At 39.3% G+C, this 24,470-nt stretch overlaps 1 protein-coding gene across 2 annotated transcripts in view; it reads right to left on the minus strand.

Moving 5' to 3' along the window:
• Positions 1-24,470, minus strand: part of LOC123249169 (myosin VIIA and Rab interacting protein) — a 400,862-nt gene that overhangs the window by 28,755 nt on the left and 347,637 nt on the right. For both annotated transcript variants that reach the window (XM_044678158.1, XM_044678157.1), the window contains exon 10: positions 18,925-19,164. In XM_044678158.1, coding sequence (XP_044534093.1) covers positions 18,925-19,164 — 240 coding nt within the window. The remainder of the gene's footprint in view (positions 1-18,924; positions 19,165-24,470) is intronic.

Here is a 24,470-nt window from a genome sequence, read left to right on the forward strand (position 1 = left end):
ACACATTATTCATGTATTGAAGAAAAGAGAAGAGTGGGGAAGGAGAGAGGGGGAGACAAACAAGAGAAAACGTGAAGGGGGGAAGATCAAGATTAAGTTAAGATTTGTGGGTGAAAATTGAGCCAAACTAAGAAACTTCCATTATAATAGACAATCGCATTTGACAACATAAAGATGAGTAAGAGGGGCTCTAATATATATATATAGTCAGTGAAGGGATGGAGCCGATAGAGTGCCAGACCTGGAGTCAGGAAGAATTACCTTATATTGACTTTAAATTTGGCTTCAGGCACTTATTACTCATGTGACCCTGGGCAAGTCACTTAACTCTGTTTGCCTCAGTTTCTCATTTGTAAAGTGAGCTGGAGAAGGAAATGACAAATCACTCCAGTATCTCTGCCAAGAAAATATCAGAGGGTGTCATAAAGAGTTGGACTTGACTGAAACAACCAAACGACAACAATATATGAATATACAAATGTATATGCATGTGTGTGTTAGAACACACATGAGTATCTGAGCGAGCTTATATAAGTATACATATGTGTAATATATTTTGCACATATACATATATACAAATGCATATATGTATGGTTATAGGATTTTGAGGTAGACTGGACCTGAGACAAATCCCAATTTTATCCACTCCCTGATTTGTATATGAAGATGATAAATGAGTCCCAGAGAGCAGACATGCTCAGGAAGTTAGTAGTAGGGCTAGGATTCAAACTTGAGTCTTTTGTCTCCAAATCCAGGGTTCTTTATACAGTGCCTCCATCCCAGCCTTACAGAGGACCATAAATAAAAACTTTATAAGCCGTGTAGTCCAACCCCTTCACCCCACTGACATATATGTACATATACATGTATGTATATGTGTGCGTGCACACTCGCATATATATTTTTTATAGTTTGAGGAAGGGTTTTTATGATCCTCGGATGGTGGCCCATTGATGGCTATCACCAGATGCTATCACCCTCTTGCTCAAGAACAGACTGAACTGAGAGGCTTCACAGCCCATGGCATTTTAGCCTAGAAGCCAGGCCCCTCACAGCCAAGCAGGCAGCTCCTCTAGATGCACCGATGCAATGAGACATGGTGATGGGCAAAGCAGTTAAAAGAACAAGACAAGTAAAACGGTCTCACCTGTTGTAGCACTGTGGACAAAAATTGTAGCTTTAAACAGACATCTAAAGCCTCTCTCTTTTCCTAGAAAAGCAGTTAAATAGAAATTCAGGAAAGAGATATTAATTCCTAGATAGGAAATAGGCCTTCTATATAGATGGCAAGATACAAAGATAAAGAAGAAACCATGAAGTATCCCATTCTATTTTTTTTCCTGAGATTAAACTATTTACTGGGATCATGAAATTGCAGGGGATAAAAAGCCCTATATGAAGGCTGAAGTAGGACCCTTTATGAAGGGCTAGAATATTATTAGGAGAATGTGATACACCAGCATAATAACCAATTTTGAATATTGGTACTCCTGAAAATTAGATTCCATGGATTCTTTGAATGGATATAGAAAAGAATATAGGGGCAGCTGGGTAGCTCAGTGGATTGAGAGTCAGGCCTAGAGACAGGAGGTCCTAGGTTCAAACCCGGCCTCAGCCACTTCCCAGCTGGGTGACCCTGGGCAAGTCACTTGACCCCCATTGCCCACCCTTACCACTCTTCCACCTATGAGACAATACACCGAAGTACAAGGGTTTAAGAAAAAAAAAAGAAAAGAATATACATATTTCTCAGCTCTACATTGTATCCTTACAAAAATTATTAATATCTTAGGACATTGAGAACCTAACAAACATGTACAGAAAATCAAAAGATACATATTTTTTACTTGATACATAAACCAGAGAAAATCAAAACAGAGAAAAAGAAAACTATCAACCAATTTCCCTAATTACATAGAAGCAAAATTTTTCATTAAATATTTATAAAAAGGCTGAAATAATGTCACAAATATTATATACATTATGGTTATTTTGTATTCATACAAAGAATTTGAGGTTGCTTTAGTATTAGGAAAACTACAAATTTAATTACCCATATTAATAACAAAATTAAACAAACTGTATAATTATATCAAAAGAGAATACATTTTTGACAAAATATTTCTGTTTGAAACCCTAGAAACATAGGAATAAGTGACTCTTTCCTTAAAATAATAAATAGTAACTATCTAAAACCAAGACCTATTATTAAATGTAAAGGAGATAAAATAGTATCTCTTACATTAAATGCAAGAGCGAAATATGGATATCCATTGTTGCCATTTCTATTTGACCTTTTGCTGGAAATTCTGTTTAAAGCAATAAGTCATAAAAAAGAAACTGAGAGAATAATTAGAGGTAAAGAAGAAATAAGATGATCATTTTTTTTGTATATTGTGTACCTAAAAACTCCTACAGATTCAACTACAAATTAATTAAAACAATCATCAACTTCATCAAACCTGCAGGGTAGAAAATAAATTCACAAAAATCATCAATATTTCTAGATACTACCAATAAAACCTAGCAGGAAGAGATAGAAAAAAAATTCCACTTAAAATGACTACAGAATGGATAAAATAATTGGGCATTTGCCCAATATGTATATGTGTGTTTACACACACAAAACTATAAACAACTTTTTACAGAAATAATAAAATTAACATACAATCTACATAAATTTATTTATTTAATTATACCAAACTTCCTGTGGGGGCAGTTGTCGTCTCGAACTGGAAGAAGAAGCGTCTCCTGAGACCACAGACAGATTATGCTCTATATTGTCACGTGGGTAAGTTAGGCTGACTTCCTTGGCCTAGCTGGGCCAATTCTAAACTCTGCCTATCTGGCTGTTGGCCTTGTGGCTTACAGCTTCATTTATTAAGCTTTATAACCTTCTTCTCTCTCCGTCCAGGCCTTTGGCCTGGACTAGCCTCTTCCTTTTTCTCTTTATTCCTACTTTTTACCTACCAGACTGTAAATAAACTCTTCAACCCGATGCTGACTTGGGTCTGATTTAATTACGGAATCAACCTAAATTGTTGATTCCTGGCGGCCACACATTTTAATATATATCTATAAATACTTAAATTTTCCTTCTTACACAAAGGATTACTTTTAGAATGGGAGACGGAATTCCATGAAGGAAAAATAAGTTAAGAATATCAAGTGATAAAATGAAAAGAAAAGGGAATGAGGGATTGCTATAATGCCAGATCTCAAACTATACTGCAAAGCAGTAATTACTAAAACCAGTTGTTGCTAGGTTTTTAAAAAAAAGATATTGATTAGTAGAACAAATTAGGCATACAACACACAGAAGCAAATGTGTCTACTACCTTAATATTTTTTAAACACAAAGAACTGAAACATTGGGTTTAGGACTCACTATTTGACAAAAACTTCTGGGAAAGCTGTACAGAGGTATAGAAAAATTAGATTTTAGACCAATGGCTCATACCTCAATCAAAGATAGTTCCAAATGGTATGGTCATATCATACACAAATAAGAGAAACATGGAATAAATCACCTAATATCTATATAGTTAGAAAAGTTTCAGATGAAACAAGGAATAGAGAGGACCAAAGATGATAAAATAGATGCTTCTAATTACATACAATTTTAAATAGTTTTTATACAAACAAATCTAATATAGGTAAGATTAAAAGGGGAATTAACTGGGAAAAATCTTTGCAATAAGTTTCTCTGTAAAGGTCTAATTTATAAGATATATAAGAATTGATTCGAATGTGTAAGAAAAAAAATTCATTCTTCAATTGATATGATTAAAGAGAAAAATGATCTAAAGATATGAGCAGGCAGTTTTCATGGTTGGCAACTCAGGTTTTCTGTAGCAATATGAAAGAAAATGCTCTGAATTTCTACTAATTGAAAAAAAATCTGAATTAAACCAATTCATGGATTTTTCTACACCTCTTAGGGTAGCAAAGATGACAAAAAAGAAAATAATAAATGTTGGAGGAACTGTGGGAAAACAGGCTCGTTGATGCACTATTGAGAGACCTATGAATGGGTAAAACCATTCTGGAAAGCAATTTGAAATTATACAAAACAAAAAATTATTAGACAGTGGTTGCCCTTTGACTCATCTATCCTACTACTATACTACTACTCAACAGAGATCAAAGAAAGAGAAAAAGGTTCTCTTTTGTGGTAGCAAAAAACTAGTCACTAAGGGGATACTTGCCCATCAGTTGAGGAATGGCTGAATGATTTGTGGTATTTTATATGATAGAGTACTTCTGTGCTGTAAGAAATAAGCAACTAGGTAATTTCAAAAAAACAATCATAGAAAATATATATGGAACCGATATAGAGTGAAGTCAGAAGCAACTAAAGAATAATTTAGACCATAACACCAATACTGTAAAAAGGAACAATTTTGAAGATGTGTATAAACATGATGACTGAAATGAGCAGAACCAGAGGAACAAGTTATGCTAAAACAACAATGTAAAAACAATTCTGAAAGCTGTTAAGAATCATGATCAATAAATGACCATTCACGATTCCAGAAGATAGATGATGAAATATGCTATCCATGACAGAAAAGGTGATGGGTTTGGGATATGGAATGAGGCATAGAAATAGATAGCTAAGTAGATAGATAGATGAATATAGATATATAGATAGATATACATCTATTGATACAGAGAGATAGATCTAACTAGAGAGATACATATAGATAGATATCGATAAATATAGAAGCAGATTTTTTTGTATACGGGTAGGGAGGGAATTTGTTTTGCTTAACTGCTAATTTGTTACAAGAAATTTGTTTTTCTTTCCTTTTTCAATGAAGTCTAAGGGTCAAAGAAGAGAAAATAAATTTCTGTTCATTAAAAAACAAGGTACTTTTGATGTGAAACTGATGTCGCTTTAATAGTTTTACATTGTTGTAATTGGCTTCATAAAGAGGAACAGTCTGTAAATGTTTGTAAAGTAAGAAGAAACATCAATAAAACAAAAATATTATCGACACTACTGCTGGAACCAAAGAAGAATGGATACCCCAAAACAAATATTTTTGCCTTCACCTTAAATTTGAGAACTCTTAAGATTTTTTGAGTTTCTACAGTTAATTTTTTTAAACTCTTACTTTCCAGCTTGGAATCAATACTGCACATTGGTTCCAAGGCAGAAGTGTGGTAAGGGCTAGGCAGTTGGGGTTAAAGGACCACACAGCTAGGAAGTGTCTGAGCCCAGATTTTTTCCCTCTCCCCCAAACCTCCCTGACCCCCCTTTAGCTGACAAACAATTCTACTGCTTAGCCCAGATTTGATTCCAGGACCTTCCATCTCTAGGTCTGGCTCTCAATCTACTGAGCCACTTAAGCTGCCCCCTTCCTAATTCAGTTGTGTTAAATAAACTCCTCTGCAACACTGAAGCAATATTTTCAGACTTTTATGCTTATTTGAGCTAATCTATACATTGGTCTGATTATTAGAAAATGAAATAATCATGATGCTGTGAAGGATAATTATATTTTAGCTTAAGAAAAATCTTCTGCCTTCCTGAGAGCTGTCAGCTGGTGAACATGTTGGTAGTGTAGCAACTCACTCATTTCACCATAATTCACTTGTAAAATTCAAGTCTAATACTTCATAGCTGACCTGGTGGCAATGATGGAAATAAACAAAAAACTTCAATTTATTATTTCCTTTGATATTCTTGATCTTTTGTTCTTCCAAATGCACTTTATTATAGTAAAAAACTTCAATTTAAACAGATGATCTCAGCTGCTGATAGAAAGGTAAGCAAGGCATTAACACTGAACTTTGCTGATCATTCAAGAAAGGTAGCCTGTTGGAGTGGAAGAATGTTGGATATGCCAACAGGGTCATCTGGCTTTGAATTTTGCCTTAGATGCTTTACCAGGTAAATCACCTAATCTTTTTGAGTCTCGTTTCCTTCTTTGTTTTTCCATCTCGTAGGCTTATGGAGAACCAAATGAGACATTGTATATAAAGCACCTCGTAACTACAAATAAGTTAGCTAGCTGATGCAATGGGTAGAATGCCGAACCTGGAATCAAGTGAACCCAAGTTCAAATCCAACCGAAGACATTTACTAGCTGTGGGACCCTGGGCAAGCTACTGAATGTCTATCTTGATTTCAACTTCTATAAAATAGAGAAAATCATAGCAGCTCCCTCCCAAGGTTGGGTGTGTGAAGATTAAATGAGATCATACTTGTAAAAAGCCTTTGTAAATCTTAAAGTGCTAGAACTCAGAATGCTAAAAAGACAGCTCCGATCTGGTGACAGTCAGGAGAGGGGATGACGTATCTTATCTATTCCTAGGTGCTAGTAACATGTAACTTCTACATTTACAACTAAGGAGGAACCTCTCTATAAATTTACATTTACATAAGAGAAGACACTTCTTCCCCAAATTTCTAAAAATGAGAAAAAGAATATTTGTAAGACAAGGGTTTCTTGACTTTTTTGTTTGTCATGGACCCCTGCTTGGGAGGCTAGTAAAGCCTACAGTTGTTTTTGTTTTAAAATTGTAATTAAATTCATAAATTCAATTAAAAGTTAATGAAAATAAAGATGTATTTTTTTAATTCCACCCAGATGTATAGACCCCCCCCTGAAACCAATCCATCATGAACACTGGAAGAACTGGTGGGCTAGGGGAGCAATGTAGTTGTACATATAAATTCAAGCTCATTAATGAATGCTTGTATTAAGCAGATGCCTACATTTAATAATTAATTTTATGTAATAAATAAAAACTTATTTACCATTTTTCATATGTTAGCTCAAATGAAATTTAAAAAAAGGATTTTTTGACCATTCGTCTCTCAACCAGTTTTTTTCCTTCTGAAATGACTTTTCATTTAAATTATATGTATTCTATATGTACATTTTTCTATATGAGTTGTCTCCTCAACTAGAATGTAAGCTCTTGGAGGGCAGGGATTGTTTTTTTTTTTTTATTTTAAACCCTTAATTTCTGTGTATTGATTTATAGGTGGAAGAGTGGTAAGGGTAGGCAATGGGGGTCAAGTGACTTGCCCAGGGTCACACAGCTGGGAAGTGTCTGAGGCCGGATTTGAACCTAGGACCTCCCGTCTCTAGGCCTGGCTCTCAATCCACTGAGCTACCCAGCTGCCCCATGGCAGGGATTGTTTTTAATTTTTTAATTCCAAGCACTTAGCAGAGTGCCCAAACCTATCCAGGACTTGGTAAATGCATCCTGACTGATCATTATCTTCTCCATTTTGCAGATGAGATGATGCAATGGAGGCTCACAGACTTTGTGATGCATCCATTGTTAAACACCTGGTAAATCTCAGAGAGTCCAGGTCTTCCCAGCTTCCAGGCTAGCCCTCCATCCATCCTGCTGCTTCCATTTATTTCCAGGCCATTAACCCAAGCTTAATTGTTGGCCATTTGTATTCACGATAGAACTTTGACCATCCGATGGGCTTCTGGAGAATTCAGGTGTATCTTACCTGCCTAGGAGGGCATCTGGCAGTGAGGAAGGGAATGCAAAGCCCGTAAAGAGTATGCGGGATGTTTGGTACAAGTGATGTACCATGTGCGGTGGCAGATTAACGACAAGGACCCAGGTGAAGCCAAGGCTGCCTCATTCCTGAAGCGCCAGTGTCGGAATGTGTCGCCACTCTTTTGGCAGGTCGATATATCTTTCTTGAGTTTATCAAAAATGACGAGATTAGAGGGCAAGTGATGAGTAGAAATCTTATGCAGGGGTTTGAAACAACTAAGGCGAGAGTCCTGTTGGAGCCTGAATCTTTTGGCTCTTTGTATTCCTTCTTTTCCTCACCAGCAATGTATAGAGGAGCGCAGCTTAGGTGGAAAGGTTATTCTCACTGGGGCATAGGAAGTTTATAAGTAGGCTCCAAATACAGCTATTTGGAATTATATTCAGATGGTAACAGATTTTCCCTAGGAGAAACTAAAGCAGACACCTTAAGGGAAGGAGGTAAGAGGAAAAATTGAAATACTTTCTGATTTCATTTAAAATATTGATAGGGATCTAGCAGACCTTTGCCTTTCAATTCAATTTGATAGACATTTATTAAGCACCTACTATGTGCCAGGCACTGTACTTAGTGCTGGGGATACAAAGCAGAAAAAGAGAGACAGTTCTTGTCCCCAAGGAGCTTATCATCTAATAGGGGAAGAAAACACGCCAAAGGGGGCTGAAAAGAGGCGGGGAGGGCAGTGCCCAGTAGAATCAGCCTATGGTGATCTGTGGAGTTGAAGCCAATCAGAATTGCTGATGGCAAATGGAATTACCTGGAAGGTTGTGAACTGCCTATAAATCATAGGAAACTTTTGGGAAGTGTTCAATGCTGTCTGCCAGTCCTCCAGCCCTCTTGTCAGTGGGGAGAAACAACTGAGGCTGAGTTGAGAAGGTGTTGAATGTCACAATACCTTCCAGTGCTAACTGCTTTTTTTTGCCCCCTACTTTTCTCTGCTCTCTGGTTTCTTTCTTGAGAAGGGAAGTTTAATGTTTTACTTCCTGAAGTTCCAGGATCTTCTAGAGAAGATTAGTGCTATCTCACCATTAGGTTTATTTCATTGCCAACACAGGAGAGTTCTCTCTGATGATCAGGGCTCCACAATGACAATCTTATTGGTGGTCCTGTGGCACTTTAATTATTAATTCAATGAAAAAAATTATTAAGGGGCAGCTGGGTAGCTCAGTGGAGTGAGAGTCAGGCCTAGAGACAGGAGGTCCTAGGTTCAAACCCGGCCTCAGACACTTCCCAGCTGTGTGACCCTGGGCAAGTCACTTGACCCCCATTGCCCACCCTTACCAATCTCCTACCTATGAGACAATACACCGAAGTACAAGGGTTTAAAAAAAATTATTAAGTGACAATTATGTGAGGCACTGAGCTCCATGATGGAAATACAAATATAAAACTCCCCAAATAGTTTTTTTTGGTTGTTTTTTTCCCCCAAAGGAAGATATATGGAGGGTGAGGTGCGGAGAAGGAGAGAGAGAAAAGCATGCACATAATTAAAATAGAAGGTAAAATGTGAAAGAGGCAAAGAAAAAAAATCTCCTAAAATCCTTGGAGTTAGTGTGGCACAGTAGAAAGACTGTTAACTCTGGGGTCAGAGGCTTGAGGTTCCAATTCCACCTCAGATATGTATAATCTTTGTGTCCTTACACAATTCATTTAACTGCCTTGGGCCTCAGTTTTCTCCACTTTAAATGAGGAATGTGGACTAGATGGCCTCTAGGGTCCCTTCCAGCACTAGATCTGGAATCTTATGATCTTCTCCTTTCCACTCAATCCTGCACACAACTGCCAAAGTTATCTTCCTAAAGCTGAGGTTAGACTATATCACTCCTTTGCTTTGGAACACTCAGTAGCTCCCTATTATTTGTTGTTAATGTTGTTCATTCATTTTCAGTTATGCCTGACTCTTTGTGAGCCCATTTTTTAAGTTTTCTTTGCAATGATGTTGAAGTAATTTGCTGTTTCTTTCTTCAAGTCATTTTAGAGTTGAGGAAATTGAGGTAACCAGGGTTAAGTGACTTGCCTAGGGTCACACAGCTAGTGTCTTAGGCTATATTTGAACTCAGTAAGATAAGTCTTTCTGACTCCAGGTCCAGTACTCTTTCCACTCCTTTTGTTTATAAGATAAAAAAAAAAAAACTCAGCCTACCATGGAAGGACTACAAGCCTTTCTCTCTCCAACCTTATTTTATAGTCCTCCCCTTCATGACCTACTCCATATTCCTGCCAAATTTATTTACTAGCTATTGCCTGAACTTGACATTCACTCTTCATCTTTAGTACCTTTAGACAAGCAATCCCCCATATCTGAAATGTGCTTTCTTTTCAAATCCATTTATCAGGATTCTTGAATCCTTGCACACAAATTCTACTCCTTGGACGCCATGGAGCCTTTCTGGATCCATTTGGTTATCTGCCTCCTTTTCCTATTCCCAGGGCCATGTATTTGCTCACCTGTGGCCATATGGTATCTGTCAATAGAACGCAAACTCCTTGAGGACAAATCCGATTTTCATTGGAATTTGTAACCCTAGTACCCAGCGCAGTACCTGGGCTATGGCAGGCACATCCTACATGTCATTTTCTAGTCATGTCCAACTCTTTGTGACCCTCTTTGAGGTTTTCTTGGCAGGGATACTAAGTCATTTGCCACTTCCTTCTCCAGCTCATTTTTACAGATGAGGAAACTGAGGCACTTCCTCAGGGTTACACAGCCAATAAAAATCTGAGGCCAGAGTGGACTTCATGAAGAAGAGTCTTCCTGACTCCTGGTCTGGCACCCTATCCGATGTGCTACCTCGTTGCCCCTTCATGTGTTTATGGACTTAAATCCTCTAAATGTTGTTTGTCCATTATACATAATTACGTTTTAATAGCATTTTAAAGCCTACAAATTGCTCTCTTCACTTTAACGGAGGAGAAAGCCAAGGCTCTGAAGGATCCAGTGGCTGCCCGGTTCCCTAGTTTGTATGTGAGCGAGCACATTCCTGACAGTGTGATGGCTGGCACCTCCCAAGTGCCCACTGGGTACAGAACGACAGGCTTGGCACCGACTGAATTAAGAGGTGTTGGCTGACAGATGGGCAATTTGGGTTTTGAGAAACTGTTAAGAATGAATGAATGGATGGCTGAAGAGCATTTGTTAAACACTTTGTGTCAGGCACTTGCTAAGTGCTGGGGACACGCATGCTAAAAGCAAGACGGCGTCTGACCTCAAGGTTAGGACACGTTAAGAGGGTGAAATAGCCCATGCAGGGGAGCCGTGGCCACAGAAAGTGTGTTCTGGTCTTGGAAGTCACCGCAGGTTTGTGTAAAACCTCAGGGGAGGGGATCCAGAAGCCCTTTCCAGGAGCAATGGCAGCATTTATTTGATTACTGTTCTAGAACAAGAGGTGGAAGCCAAGGGGTGCTTGGCAGGGAAAGAGGGATTCTAAGAAGATGATTGGGTTCATTCTGGGTGCAGGGGCAGAGAACAGACCAAGAGGATGGCCAGGGTGGCTGGGAAGGTGGCACGTGAACTGGACTATCTCCTTCCTTCTCAGCACTGTTGGCTACAACGCCACATAGCTTGGATACAAACTCTCGGTGCCCAGGTTTTTTGATCTGAAATCCCTGGATGTCCCATTCCCTCGATCACATCCCAGCTTGGAGAAGAAGGCCAAATTTGGAGATGGGAGTGGAGCTTTTAGGATCACATATTTAGAGCTGGAAGAGTCCTCAGGGGTCATTTATATATGGGTAGACAGAGTCTGAGAGTTACTTTTGGAACTTCATAAATTCTGCAAACATGGCGATGAGGACCAGGATGGGCTGGGGCAGAAGAGCTAGAAACTGTGGTGGCATAGGGAACAGAGCACTGTGCCTGAAGGCAAGGAGATCTAAGTTCAAATTCAGCCTGAGACATTTATTAGACACTTATTAGCTATTTGACCCTAAGCAAGCCACTTGACCTCTGCTTCCCTCAATTCCCTCATCTTTAAAATGGGGATAATACCCTATAAAAGTATGTCTTGCACAATAATACATGTATAACCTAGATCAAGTGGCTTATCATTTCCAGAAGGGGGGAGGGAAGGGAGAGAGGGAAAATTTATGTTGAAATTATTATTACATGTAATTGGGAAAATAAAATAAAATGGGGATAATAATAGCATCTACTTCCTAGGGTGGTTGTGAAGAGCCAATGAAATACTATTTGTAAAGCACTCAGCTTCTTTCCTTTCTTCTTGTCTCCCTTCCCTCCTTCCCTTCCTTCTTTCCCAAGGCCTTTGGTACTTGAGGCTTCTATTTCCCACAACATAGAGGCACCCTTCTTCCTTTAATTTGGTTGACTGATTAATTCAGCCTTTCCCCCTCTACCCCAAGTTTTGCAGAGAAGAGGACTGAGGTGGAGAGAAAGAGAGACTTGCCCAAGGTCAGACAGATAGATGGTAACAGAGGTGGGACTTAAAGTTGGGTCTTCTGACTCCAAATCGAGGGCTCTTTTCCAAATGTCCACAGGATCTCGGGGAATTGTTTCTGCAGGTGTGACTTGGGGGAGGAGGGAGTTGAGGAAGGGGTGTCGTCTCTGTCCATGATCTCATTGGTGCTGAGAGCCTTTTTATAGTCTCAGAGATCATTAGACAGTAAGTCGGAGAAGATGCCCTTAGATAACCTCAGGCGATGCAGTGTTCCCGTTCCCAGCTGGCACTCGGCAGCCACAGCCGCAGTGGCTGGGCTTGGACACCACAGCCATCCTCTCCAGCCCAAGACTAACAAAACAAACCCTTCACGCCACACCATCTGGGAGGCGATGGGGCAGAACCACCGACAATGACAGACTCTCTAAGGTTCAGCGGTGGAGACCAACCAAAGCAATAGCTCAGCCATGCATCAAGACGAGCAAAGAGCAGCCAAATCAGCAGAGAACAAGCAGGCTTTCTTGGCTGGCTCCCATGACGAGGCCAGTGTCACGCTTACTGCTTAGTCTTTTTATTGAACTCAGAGCTGCGAGATCTTAGAGTTCATCTAGTTCAACTCTTCTTTTTTATAAATCGTGGAACTGAAGCTCAGAGAAGTTAAACGACTGGCATAGCCACCTAGATTGTAAAGAGTGCAGAGGTAGTACGAGACAGAGCTGGAGTGACTTCAAATCCAGTTTTGTTTTGTTTTTGTTTTTGCCAGTAAATCATTTGGATGACACACTGGTTGAGTTATGTATGTAGGCAGAGTCAGGAAGCAACAGGGGAGACCCCGTGAGGGGAGCAACATGGAACAACTAGGAATTGTGGTCTCACTGGAAGCAGATTGAGAGCCCCAGATGTGCCATCCGTTCCTGCCTTGAGTCCTTACCTATGCAAGGACACTCTCCTCACCTTAACTGGCTTGTTGGATGGTCGCTGAGCGAGCCTCGTGAGTCTGGGCTGCCGGGTAGCACAGTGAATAGAATGCTGTGCTTGGAGTCAAAAAGGGAAGAAGAAGAAAGAAAAGAAGGAAGGATGAATGAAGGAAGGGATAGAGGAGGAAGGCAAGGAAGAAAAGACAGAAGAGAGGAAAGGGAGGAAGAATGTCAATGAAGAAAAAAGGGAAGGAGGAGAGGGAGAGAGGAATAAAGGAAATGGAAGAAAAGAAGGGAAGAGAAAGGGAAGATGGAGAAGCAAGAGAAAAGGAAGGAAAGACTAAGTACTTATTAAATGCATACTTTGTGTCAAGTACTGTGCTAAATACATTTACAAATATTATCTGTTTAATTCTCACCACAACCCTGAGAGGTAGGTGCTAATATTATCTGCCATGGTAACTGTGAGTGGAAGGATGGATATGAAAGTAGTAACAACATTGTTTGGTGATAGATTGGATATGTGGGGTACAAGAGAGTGAAGAGTTAAGGCTTATACTCTGGTTGTGAGCCTGGGAGGACTGTAGTGCCTTCAGTGGTTATCAGAGAGTCAGAAGTGGGGGTTGTAAAGAAAGGGAATTGGTTCTTTTTTAGACAAATTGACTTTGAGAGGTCTATGAGACATCGAGTACAAGATGTCCAGCAGGCTGGTTGTGATACAAGACCAGAGATCAGGAGAGAAGTTAAGGTTGGACAAATGGATCTGAGAATCACTTGCATAGAGGTGGTAATTAAATCCATGGAGATCACCAAGGGAAATGATATAAAGGGAGAAGAGAAGAGGGTCAAATACAAAGACACTCATGATGAAAGAGCATGTTGTCGTTGAAGAAAACTTTTAATTAGCTCTGTATATAGTAAATGAGTATAAAGATGTGGGACTGTCCAGAAGGGAGAAGACATAGAAAATGTCTGGAAATGAGAGTGTTTATCAGAACAACTTTTTGTGGTAGCAAAGAACTGAGAGTAAGGGAATGTTTAAATTGAGGAATAGCTAAACAAACTATGGTATGATTGGAAAGGAATACTGTTGTGCTGTAAGAAATAATGAAGATGATGCTTATAAAAGAAACCTGGGAAGATTCAAGAGAATAGTAAATAGAATCAGAAGAATAATTTATACTATAATAAAAGTAATGTAAAAATGAATGAGGTTGAAAGATTTAAGAATTTTGATCAATGCAATTGCCAATTATGATTCCAGGGGGCAGCAACTCCTAAGAGGGAATGTAATATATATCTATATTTATGTATCCATATTTTTATATAAGGAGAGAGATAGGCAGATTCATATTTTTTATTGTGGTCAGTATGGGAAATTGTTTTGTTTGATTATGCATATTCACTACAAGAATTTCTTTTCTTTTTGCAATGGTGGTAAAGTGGGAGGAAGAGATAATAAATGCCTATTAAATGAAAAAAAAATAGAATTTAATTAAAAAATTAAAACTTCCCTGGACTAGGAGTCAGAAGATCTGGTTTTCAGCTCAATTGTTACAAATTAATGGAATAATCTTTATAAAGTCACTTTACCTCCCTATGTCTCAGTTTTCTCATCTTTAAAATGGGGGGATTGGTTGGAATACATGTTCTCTAATGGCTACTTCTAGCTTCTGTCTTATTTCTTCTTCATTTGTAATTAAATATTTTCCCTCCTATTTCCTCTGTTTTCTGCTTTAAGCGTACCAGTTTCTTGAGGGCAGCCAGGCTCTTGTTCAAATATATTTTAGTTGTTCTTTAGACTTGATTTCATCTTTGTAGGGAACTTCCATTGTGGATACTCCTTGTACCAATGGAGATGAGCAACTCCTGTTACAATTTCTACAGTCTTGGAGGGCTGCCTGGGGACCCCAAGAATCAGGCACTTGACAAACAGTTATTAAGAACACACACTATTGAGCACTGTCATAAGCTATGGAAAGGACAAGACCATTCCCTCTCCTCAAGGAGCCCACGTTCCAATATGGGGAGACCACATAAATTCCAGACTGATACAGAGTAGATTGAGGTCATTCATCTCAGAGAGGAAGGGTACGAGGTATTTAAATGGCTTGCCTATGGTCATCCAGTCTGTCAGAAAGAGTACCCTTGCCCAAGTCTGCCTAATTTCCTGGAGGCTCTCCATCCATTACATCCCACTGCCTCTTACAGTGAGGGATGGTATCCCATCTATCTTAAAGCATCAACAAACGCCAGCTCCTGCTCCTCCTTGGAATCCTTTGGCCCATCCACTCTCTTCTGGGTGACAGGGCTCCTGCTCCTAGAAACATGCCATAAAGTCACCCCACTCTTCTAATTAACGTAAGAGGAACCTTCCTGTAGCCGATGCTTCAGTGATGGAGACTGGCTTATGGAAAGATTCATATTAGAATCAAGACTCGTGTCTATCTTTTCTCTTTTGTGGAAGCAATCCAAGAACCTGCAGCAAGGTCCTGCAGGGGAGATGGGATTTCTTTCCCAATATATTATTAAACATTATGTGTATGTTTTAAAGCTTCAAGGAAATGGAGATGAGTCTAGCTGGGTTTGTATCTGGGTATTATCCGTCTGCCCAGAAGACACAATCGAATGTACCTGCCTATTATACAGGTTAGACACGAGAGCCTTTAGAGATTGGGAAGGCACTACAGTATAATGGAAAGCCATCTGGAGTCAGGAGAGTTCTAGGTTTAAATCCTACCTTGTGATAATAGCTGAGGTCAATGGCTCTAAGCCTCAGTTTACTCCTCTGTAAAAGACAGGGGTACGAATAATACCCAGAGAACCTCTCTCAAAGGTCTCTTGTGAGGATCAAATGAAATAAGGCTTAAAGAGAGCGTGGCAAAGTTTATAGTGCTATTACATAAATGGTGGTCATCACTATTGCCATTTGTGTTTTTAACTAGGTAGAGAGAGAGCTGGCCTCAGGGGAAGGACAATTTACATTCAGGGACCACCTCTGACACAAACGTCACCTTGGGAAACTCTAAGACTATCAATTGGAGAAAACATGCCAACTTGCATTGATAGAGAGAGTTGACTTAGAGGGAGTTCCCTGTGCTCAGGAGATCGCAGATCCAGTCGCTATCCCTATTGCTATCTAGAAAACAAAAATTCATGCATATTGTAGGTATATTTCATATAAAAATATCCAAAGTTTTTCTTAAATAATCAATTTGACAAAAACCTACTCAAATTTCATCCCCCAATTTTATTTTCACTCTTCTTTTTGGCCTGACTCATCTTTCCATGTTGATTTTTTTTACAGGCAGAGAAGTGGGATATATTTTAAAGACTATTCAAATAATTGCTAATTATACCAGTGGTGTTAAACTCAAATAGAAACTGGGTCACTAAACCATACATAAGCATCCCTGGTGCTAAATACTGACTTTGAAAAACCATGTATTAACATCATCTATGTTCATTTGTTTTTATTTTGCTGAATTTTTCTCAATTATATTTTAATCTAGTTTGTCCCCAGCTACTGGCCTAAAGTGGGCTGGGCCACATGTTTGACACCTTTGGTCTATTGATCAGCCAAACTCACTTTTTTTATGCATTAGTTTCTGCTGAAAATTAAATCCACCCCTTGAGACTATTTTCATGATATATCAGAAAAATTATAACATGTTGGGTGTCTTTTCCATAGGAAGTAATATTATCTGACCTAATCTTCTGAGTGGAACCCCTGGGCAACTGGCTGCCTGAGCTACATGACCCTGAGTAGATTTAAGTCAGTATTGGCCAGGCACTGGCTTACAGGTATTGTCCCTATTTGGTCCCACTTTTATCCTCAGCAGTTGGGGATTCCCTGGTATATTCCAGTTTCTCCCTTCTCTTATCCTTGGTTCCTAGTCTCATGTTTATAACATATGAGGAAAAAAAAAGCAGAAGGTACTCCAAAGTTCACCTCCAGAAAGTCTAATCTCAAAACCACTGGGAAAAAATAAATAAGCATCTTTTCATTGTGAATATACTCTCAATGATGCCATATGGCAATGGATGATGGAATACCACAAGACAAGAGTAATGTGAATGGCAGAAGTGAAAACAGGAAATAGAATCATGTTCTAGAGCTATAAAAGCTCTCAGATACCATCTACTCAAATTTTTTTTTCATTTTATGCATGAGGATAATGAAGTCCAGAGAGACTAAGGTATCTGAGGATGGATTTGAACCCTCAATCCTCTGACTTTAGAACCAGAGTTCTTTCTTCTCTACTATATATTATTAATAGTTTACAAGTAAAACAACAAAATACCAAAAAACCCAACAACACAACTATATATAATAGCATAATTATATATAAGAATTAGATGTATAAATACGTGTGGGAGTAGTGACAAAGGAAGCCATCATCTTTTATACAGGATTTGCACATGTCATTATTATGTAGTCAAAACAATGGCTCATTAAACATTACTTTCCTCCTCGAATTTTATACTCCAGCCAAACTGTCCTCTCATAGGACATTCTATGCCCCTGTCTCCTTGCCTTTGCTAAGAGGGAAGATTCTAACCCACGTCCTTTGTCCTGAAACCTAGAATTCTTTCTACTACATCAACTTATTTTCTTGCTTTCCAAGAGATATTTGGGGTGAAATAAGTACTCCTTTCTCTGGCTGTATTTAGATTTACAAAGGGCGAAGGAACATGGCCAATGAGGCTCACTCACTGCACAAGTTTCAGCATTGGCCAGGGGGTCACGGAGGCTGTGTTAGGAGGTGAAGAATGACAATGAGCTTATGGGGGATCTGAAAAGCTTCCCTGTATCCTCAGTTCATTGTTTAACACAGGGTCTCTCGGTCATTGCTGGATGTTTCCCACCACACAGGGACCTTTTGGCAAAGAATAAAAACCAAGTTCTCTTTGATGCCAGCACACAAGATAGGCTTTGTTCTTTTCAAAACAATCCTTGTGTGGCTGTAAACTTTTTTTTTGCTTGCTTTAAACTGAGCTTAGTTCTAGTCTTTTCTGTGGAGATGTCCCACAAAATAGGTTTTGGCACCATCAATTGGTCAGATAACAGTTAAGATTGGATAGCACAAAGAAGGTGGAAATGTGGAAGAATCAGACATTAGTGAGACCACCTCAGCCTGGGGTGAAGGATTGTTAACTTCTTAAAAATTCTCGTTCATGCTTAATCTTTGCTACACAGCCTTTCTTCTTTGTTCCACCATAAAACCTGAACAAGACCAATAATTAGTGTTTTTTCTGTGCATATATACATATTTTCACTTCAAAGAGATGTATTTTGTAGGTAGAGACTATAGTAAGGGTTGCCCTATGCTCACACCACTATGGTATGCTTATTCCCCCTTTTTAGACCCTGACTTTCTATGTTAGAATTGATACCAAATACCAAAAGGCAGAAGAATGGAAAAGCCTAGGCAATTGGGGTTAAGCTCCTTGCCCAGGGTCACACAACTAGAAAGTGTCTGAGGTCAGATTTGAAACCAGGACCCCTTGCCTTCACTCTGAATTTTATACACTGAGTCGCTTAGCTTCCCTTATTCTTCCACTAATATCAATGATTCTTGTGACCAACTGACCGCCAATAGGGAGGAAAGGAAATATAGTCTTCAGTTAAGGTGAATCAACCTAGACTGATAAATAACCAAGAAAACTAATGTGAGAAAAGAAGATCTCCAATGTTGAGAACAATCAAGTTTAACTCTTAAATATTGTATTTGTAATTGCATAGATTCAATTGAAAGAGAGGCAAGGGAAGCATTTATTTTTAATTTCCAAATTTAAATAGGTAGGAGGATTACACAACGATCCCAACTAAAAACCAGACTGAAAGCCATGGGAAGAAATAGAAGAAAAGACAGACTCATCAAGAACCATTGGGTAAACCCAACCAGCCTTGCCCAGATGTATCCAAGCAGAGGAATGAGCTGATGAGCAAAAAGGGCAGATGTGGCCATCAGTGTGAGCGCTCACTCATTGCAGGTCTCTACACAAACCACTTGGTACCACATATATTCCCTTTGCCAAGTGCAAGCTGCCAGCCCGGGGTTTTCCCAGAACTCACCTTCTTCAATTCTTCCTGGATGCACTGGCCATTGTCTTCTGAGGACAGACTTTCCTTCTGATGGTCGGATTCTGTCCTGGGCTCCGACTCCTGCTCCTCACCTGAAGATGTTTCCTTCTCACTCATTTTAGCAGCCAATTCAAACAACCTGGACTTCAGTTTCTCTTCTGTGTCGTTTGTCCTGCTTTTATGATGGTGATCTTCGCTGCTGATATCAGTCTCTGACAAATCATCAAAAACCTACAATACAAACCAAGATTGGGAACCAAAGAAACAACTGTCTCATCTGGGATGTCGATAGCATTTTCTAACAAGTCTCTCATTCATGGAGCAGGTAGTCTGGGAAAGGAACAGATTTTTATCCTCAAGCAATATTTTCTCTATTTCAGGCTTTCTTCCTTGGTTCAATGAGGTGCTTTATTTTTTTAATGTGCATCCTTGTATCCATTTAATTCAACAAATATTTATTAAAAACATACTGTTTAGGGGGCAGCTGGGTAGCTCAGTGGAGTGAGAGTCAGGCCTAGAGACAGGAGGTCCTAGGTTCAAATCCGGCCTCAGCCACTTCCCAGCTGTGTGACCCTGGGCAAGTCACTTGACCCCCATTGCCTACCCTTACCAATCTTCCACCTATGAGAAAATACACCGAAGTACAAGGGTTTAAAAAACAACAACAACAAAAAAAAAACAAACAAAAAAAACATACTGTTTGCCTAGAGGCTAATAGGTGGGTCAGTGGATAGAGCATTGGCCTGAAGTCAAGGAGACCTGAATACAAATCCAGCCTCAGATACTAAATAGTGTGACCTTGTGCCAATCACCCTCTGTTTCTGCTTTAGATTCCTCAATTATAAATTAGGGATAATAAAAGCCCTTTCCTTGAGGATCAAATGCGAGAACATTTGTAAAGCACTTAGCACAGTGCCTGGCACATAATAGATTAAAATTAATATACAACAACTCCAAATATTATATTAATAAATATGTGCTTTTTTCATCCCTTCCTATATTTTCTATATGCCAGGTATCGTGTCACGTGCTAGATTTGTTGAGACAAAAATGAAATGCTTCTCACTTATATACATAGAAGTTGTTTCCATCATTAAAATCTGAGTTCTTTGAGGTATGGAATGGTTTTACTTTTGTCTGTTACATAATAAATTACATGTTGTTTAATTGATTCATCTCAAACAGTTCAAATTCGACTGTACTGGACATTAAGTACTATATTCTTTGAAAGGTTCAAAAGAAACTCTGGGCAAATGTTCAGCAGCCTACAAAGTTGATTTCTCCCATTAATATTTACCAGCTTCGCCTCTCCTCCTTCAGAGCCTTCCTATCTCCTATTTCTAATTCCTGCCTGATCTTGCAGGCTTGGCATGATTTCTTCCAGACTTTGGCATATGGATTCTGACAGGCTAATAATTTACAAGGCTCAGGGAGTTAACTCAATGGAGGGAGGTCTGTATTTTAGCTTGACTGCTCATCAGTTCATGTCTGTCTCTTTGTCACTTTGCATTTCGTGACCACTTTGGAATGAACAGCTGATTCCGATGGAATTTGTTGTAGGGCTAAAGGGTGGGATAACAGCTCACTGTTGATTGGTGTTTCACTTAGCCATGTTGAAATGAAATGATAATTGATAAGACTTTCAAACAGGCACATCTCTTATAATTGTAAATAGATGACAATGAAATTGGGTGCTAAAGGAAAGGTTTCAGGGATATACCATAGAAAGACTGCTGCAGTTTACAGAAACTCTTGCTAATACTATCTGCAGGCACATCTTGTTTTATTGCACTTGGCAGATACTGCATTTTTTTTTTTTTAACTAATTGAAGATTTGTGACAACCATGCATCGAGCAAGTCTATCAGTGCCATTTTTCCAGCGGCATGTGCTCATGTAGTGTCTCTGTGTCCCATTTGGGTAATTCTTGCAATATGTCACATTTTTCATTATTTTTGTATCTAGTAGGGTGATCTGTGATCAGGGATCTTTAATGTTACAAATGTGGCACCAGGAACTATACTCGTATAAGATGGTAACCTGACTTGATACATGTGTGTGTTTTGCCTGCTCCCCTCTCTTATTCCCTGAGACATAACAATATTGAAATCAGGCCAGTTAATAACCCTACAACGATCTCTATGTGTTCAAGTGAAAGGAAGAATCCATGGATGAGGCAAACCTCATTGCTGTCTTATTTTAAGAAATCGCCACAGCCACCCTGAGCAGTAGCAGCCATCGACATGGAGGCACGAGCTTCTGTGAGCAAAAGATGATGACCTGCTGAAGGCTCAGCTGATGCTTAGCACATTTTAGCAATAAAGTATTTTTAATTAAGGTTCACACATTGTCTTTCAGAGACAATACTATGGAACACTTGATAGACTAAAGTATAGTGCAAACATAACTTTTATATGCTTTGGGAAACCAAAAAATTCACATGATTCGCTTTATTTTGATAAATTGCTTTATTGCAGAGGTCTAGAACCAAATACCTACTCTCTCCGAGGAACACTTGTATATAAATTAGGGATTTATTGATGATGCATACCAGCACTTTGGAATTGTCTTAGGATCATAGAAGTATAAGCTACTATTCCAATCAAGGTGAGAACATGATGATATAATTACACTGGTCAATATCGAACATAATCTTCACCATATGTGGGGTAACTAAGTGGAATTTGGCCTTATAAAATGTTTTATCTAAAATTTTTATCTGAATTTTTATCTAAAATATTCAACATTGATATCTCAAAGGAAAAATGGCTTTACATTTTAAATTTTATTTGATTAATGTTTTAAAATTGTATTTAATGTTTATTTAATGACTATAAATATGCCATGAGAAAATCATTATTTTCTTTTTTTCCATGAGGTGGAGGGGTGAGGAGAGAAAATAAATGTTTGATAATGTTAAAAAAGTAAATAGGAATGGGATGCTCTCCAGATGGAGATGTTATTAGTTTTTCTTAACTGCTTTGCTTTTTTAAAAGAGACCTATTATGAAGTAGGACTAGCCAATAAATCTATATGATGTTAAAAAAAAACTTTATCCATAAAATTAAAAAAAAAGAAAAAAAAATCCACAGGAAGTTGATTCTTATTGTTTTCACTTGTATTATCTTCCAAGACTTCATACTTTTCATGTGGGTCAATTCTTTAGAAAAATGTAAGCTATTTTATATTTGAATTGTAAAAAAGATCCGGTCTCCTTCTTTGCTTTGGGTTAGAAGTACAGTGACTGGCTACTCTTGGATCTACTCCATCAGGCTAGGGGAGGCTTTGACCTACTTTTGCTTTGACTTGGGCTGGCTCACCTTCAGGAAACCCAGTGGCACTCTGGTGCCGTGGGCTCACGCTGGACAGAGCTGACACTGAACTCATGCGATGGTCAGCCTCATTCTCCTTGTAGCAGGGATAATAGGCATGTGCCGTGTACCCATTTTTAAATGAACTTTAGAATTATACATAGAATATAGTCTTAATTTCAACATCGACTAAATTCTATTTACAGTATAAGTTGGAGTGTGTATTTATTCCTAGCTCATTGCAGACAGCTAACCCTCAGAACTCTGTAAAGTTGTTAAAATGAAAATATTCCTAAGGAGAATTAATGTATGGTTGCTGATATAGGCAGACCATTTAATCCACTCAAGGTCAAAAGAATTTAAGGACAGCTCCCTGGAGACTGGGTCGCCCCCTTGTGGTGAGTTAGTGGTAGGCTATGCAGGAGAAGCTGCTGCAGACAAGCAGAGATGAGGGCAAACTTTTTCTGGAGGAACACCTTTCTGCAGTCTAGATTAAGAAGCCAATCAGCACCAGGAAAAGAGAATGAGGTGCCATGAATTAGACTCTAATCCTAATACTATAATTATTACCATAATAGGACCTTAGTTTGTCATTTACTACCCGAGACACTGGAAGCAAATCCCTTAACCTTATTCATCTTTAGTTTTCTTCATCTATAAAAAGAGTAGATTGGTCTAAATAAGCTCTAAGGCCCCTTTTAGCTCAAAATTTATGATCCTATAATTCATTAAAAACAAAAAAACCCTTTACCTTCTGTCTAAGAATCAACACTAAGTATCTCTTCTTGTTCTTGTTCTTGTTCTCCTTCTCCTCATTCTCTCTTCTTCTCCTCCTCCTCCTCCTTTTCCCCTTCTCCCTTCTCTCTCCTCCTTTCTCTCCTCCTCCTTTTTCTCCTCCCCTTCTCCCTCTTCCCTTCTCTTTCCTCCTCCTCCTTCTCCCTCCTTCCTTCTCTCTCTTCCTCTTCTCCCTCCTTCCTTCTCTCTCTCTCTCTCTCTCTCTCTCTCTCTCTCTTTCTCTCTCTTTCTCTCTCTCTCTCCTCTCTCTCCTCTTTCTTCTCCTTCTCCCTTCTCTCTCCTCTTCTTCCTCCTCCCTTCTCTCTCCTCCTCCTCCTCCTTCTTCTTTTTTCTTCTAATAAACCTTCATGCGTTGTCTTAGAATCAATGCCATGTGTTAGTTCCAAAGCAGAAGAGTGGTAAGGGCTAGATAATGGGGCTTAAGTGACTTGCCCAGGGTCATACAACTAGAAAATGAATGAGGTCAAATTTGAACCCAGGACCTCCCAACTCTAGGCGTGGCTCTTAATCCACAGAGCCATCTGGCTTCTCCTCCTATAATTCATTATTAAAGCAATTGCATGAGGATTTAGATGAAAATATACTGGAGAGAAAACACTACTCTAGCTTTCTATAGCCATTACAATATTCTCTGTGTCTCTCTCCCTCCTTATCTGCGCCTGCACCCAGAAAAATAAACACTCAGACACACACACACACACACACACACACACACACACACACACACGTGAGAAGAGAGTGTGTTCTGTAGCAGGTCTCAAGTATCCAATGAAAGATTGACACGTGTGTGTGTGTGTGTGTGTGTGGTGACTCTCACTGGGAACCTGAGACCTGCGGCAGAAGCTCTTCTCGTATGTGTGTGTGTGTGTGTGTGTGTGTGTGTGTGTGTGTGTGTGTGTGTGTGTGTGAGAGAGAGAGAGAGAAAAGTGACTCTTTCACTGGGAACCTGAGACCTGCGGCAGAACACAAGCTCTTCTCCCTGGAGAGAAGCTCATAAAACATTGAGGATGGCCAAGAGAGGCACCACAGGCTGGGACTTGACCCTGGAATCTCCAGGCAATGAAGCACTGCCACCATCTAGTGGCAACAAGAGTGCAATAATGCCCTTCCAAAAAACGTGGTTGGAGCTAGAGAAAAAGGTTTCTATGAATGAATGTCTCCATAAAGCCCCCGGAATGGCTGGGCCACATGAAAGCGATCCATCGTCTTCACAGCTTCACCTTTGCAGAGACCCGAGTAAACGTGTCCAAATTAGGGGAAATGAACCTTTGAACCCCCCCCCACACACACACACCTCTCTGATGCTCTCTCCCCACAAACTTGCTCTTGTAATGTCCAATTTCAACAGCCATTCAGCATTTATTAGACATCTATTGTGACGTGCCGAGAACTCTGCTAAGTGCTAGGTACACAAATAAAGGTAACCCCCCCC

Source organism: Gracilinanus agilis, chromosome 5 (genome assembly GCF_016433145.1).
Source record: "Gracilinanus agilis isolate LMUSP501 chromosome 5, AgileGrace, whole genome shotgun sequence".
NCBI lineage: Eukaryota > Metazoa > Chordata > Mammalia > Didelphimorphia > Didelphidae > Gracilinanus > Gracilinanus agilis.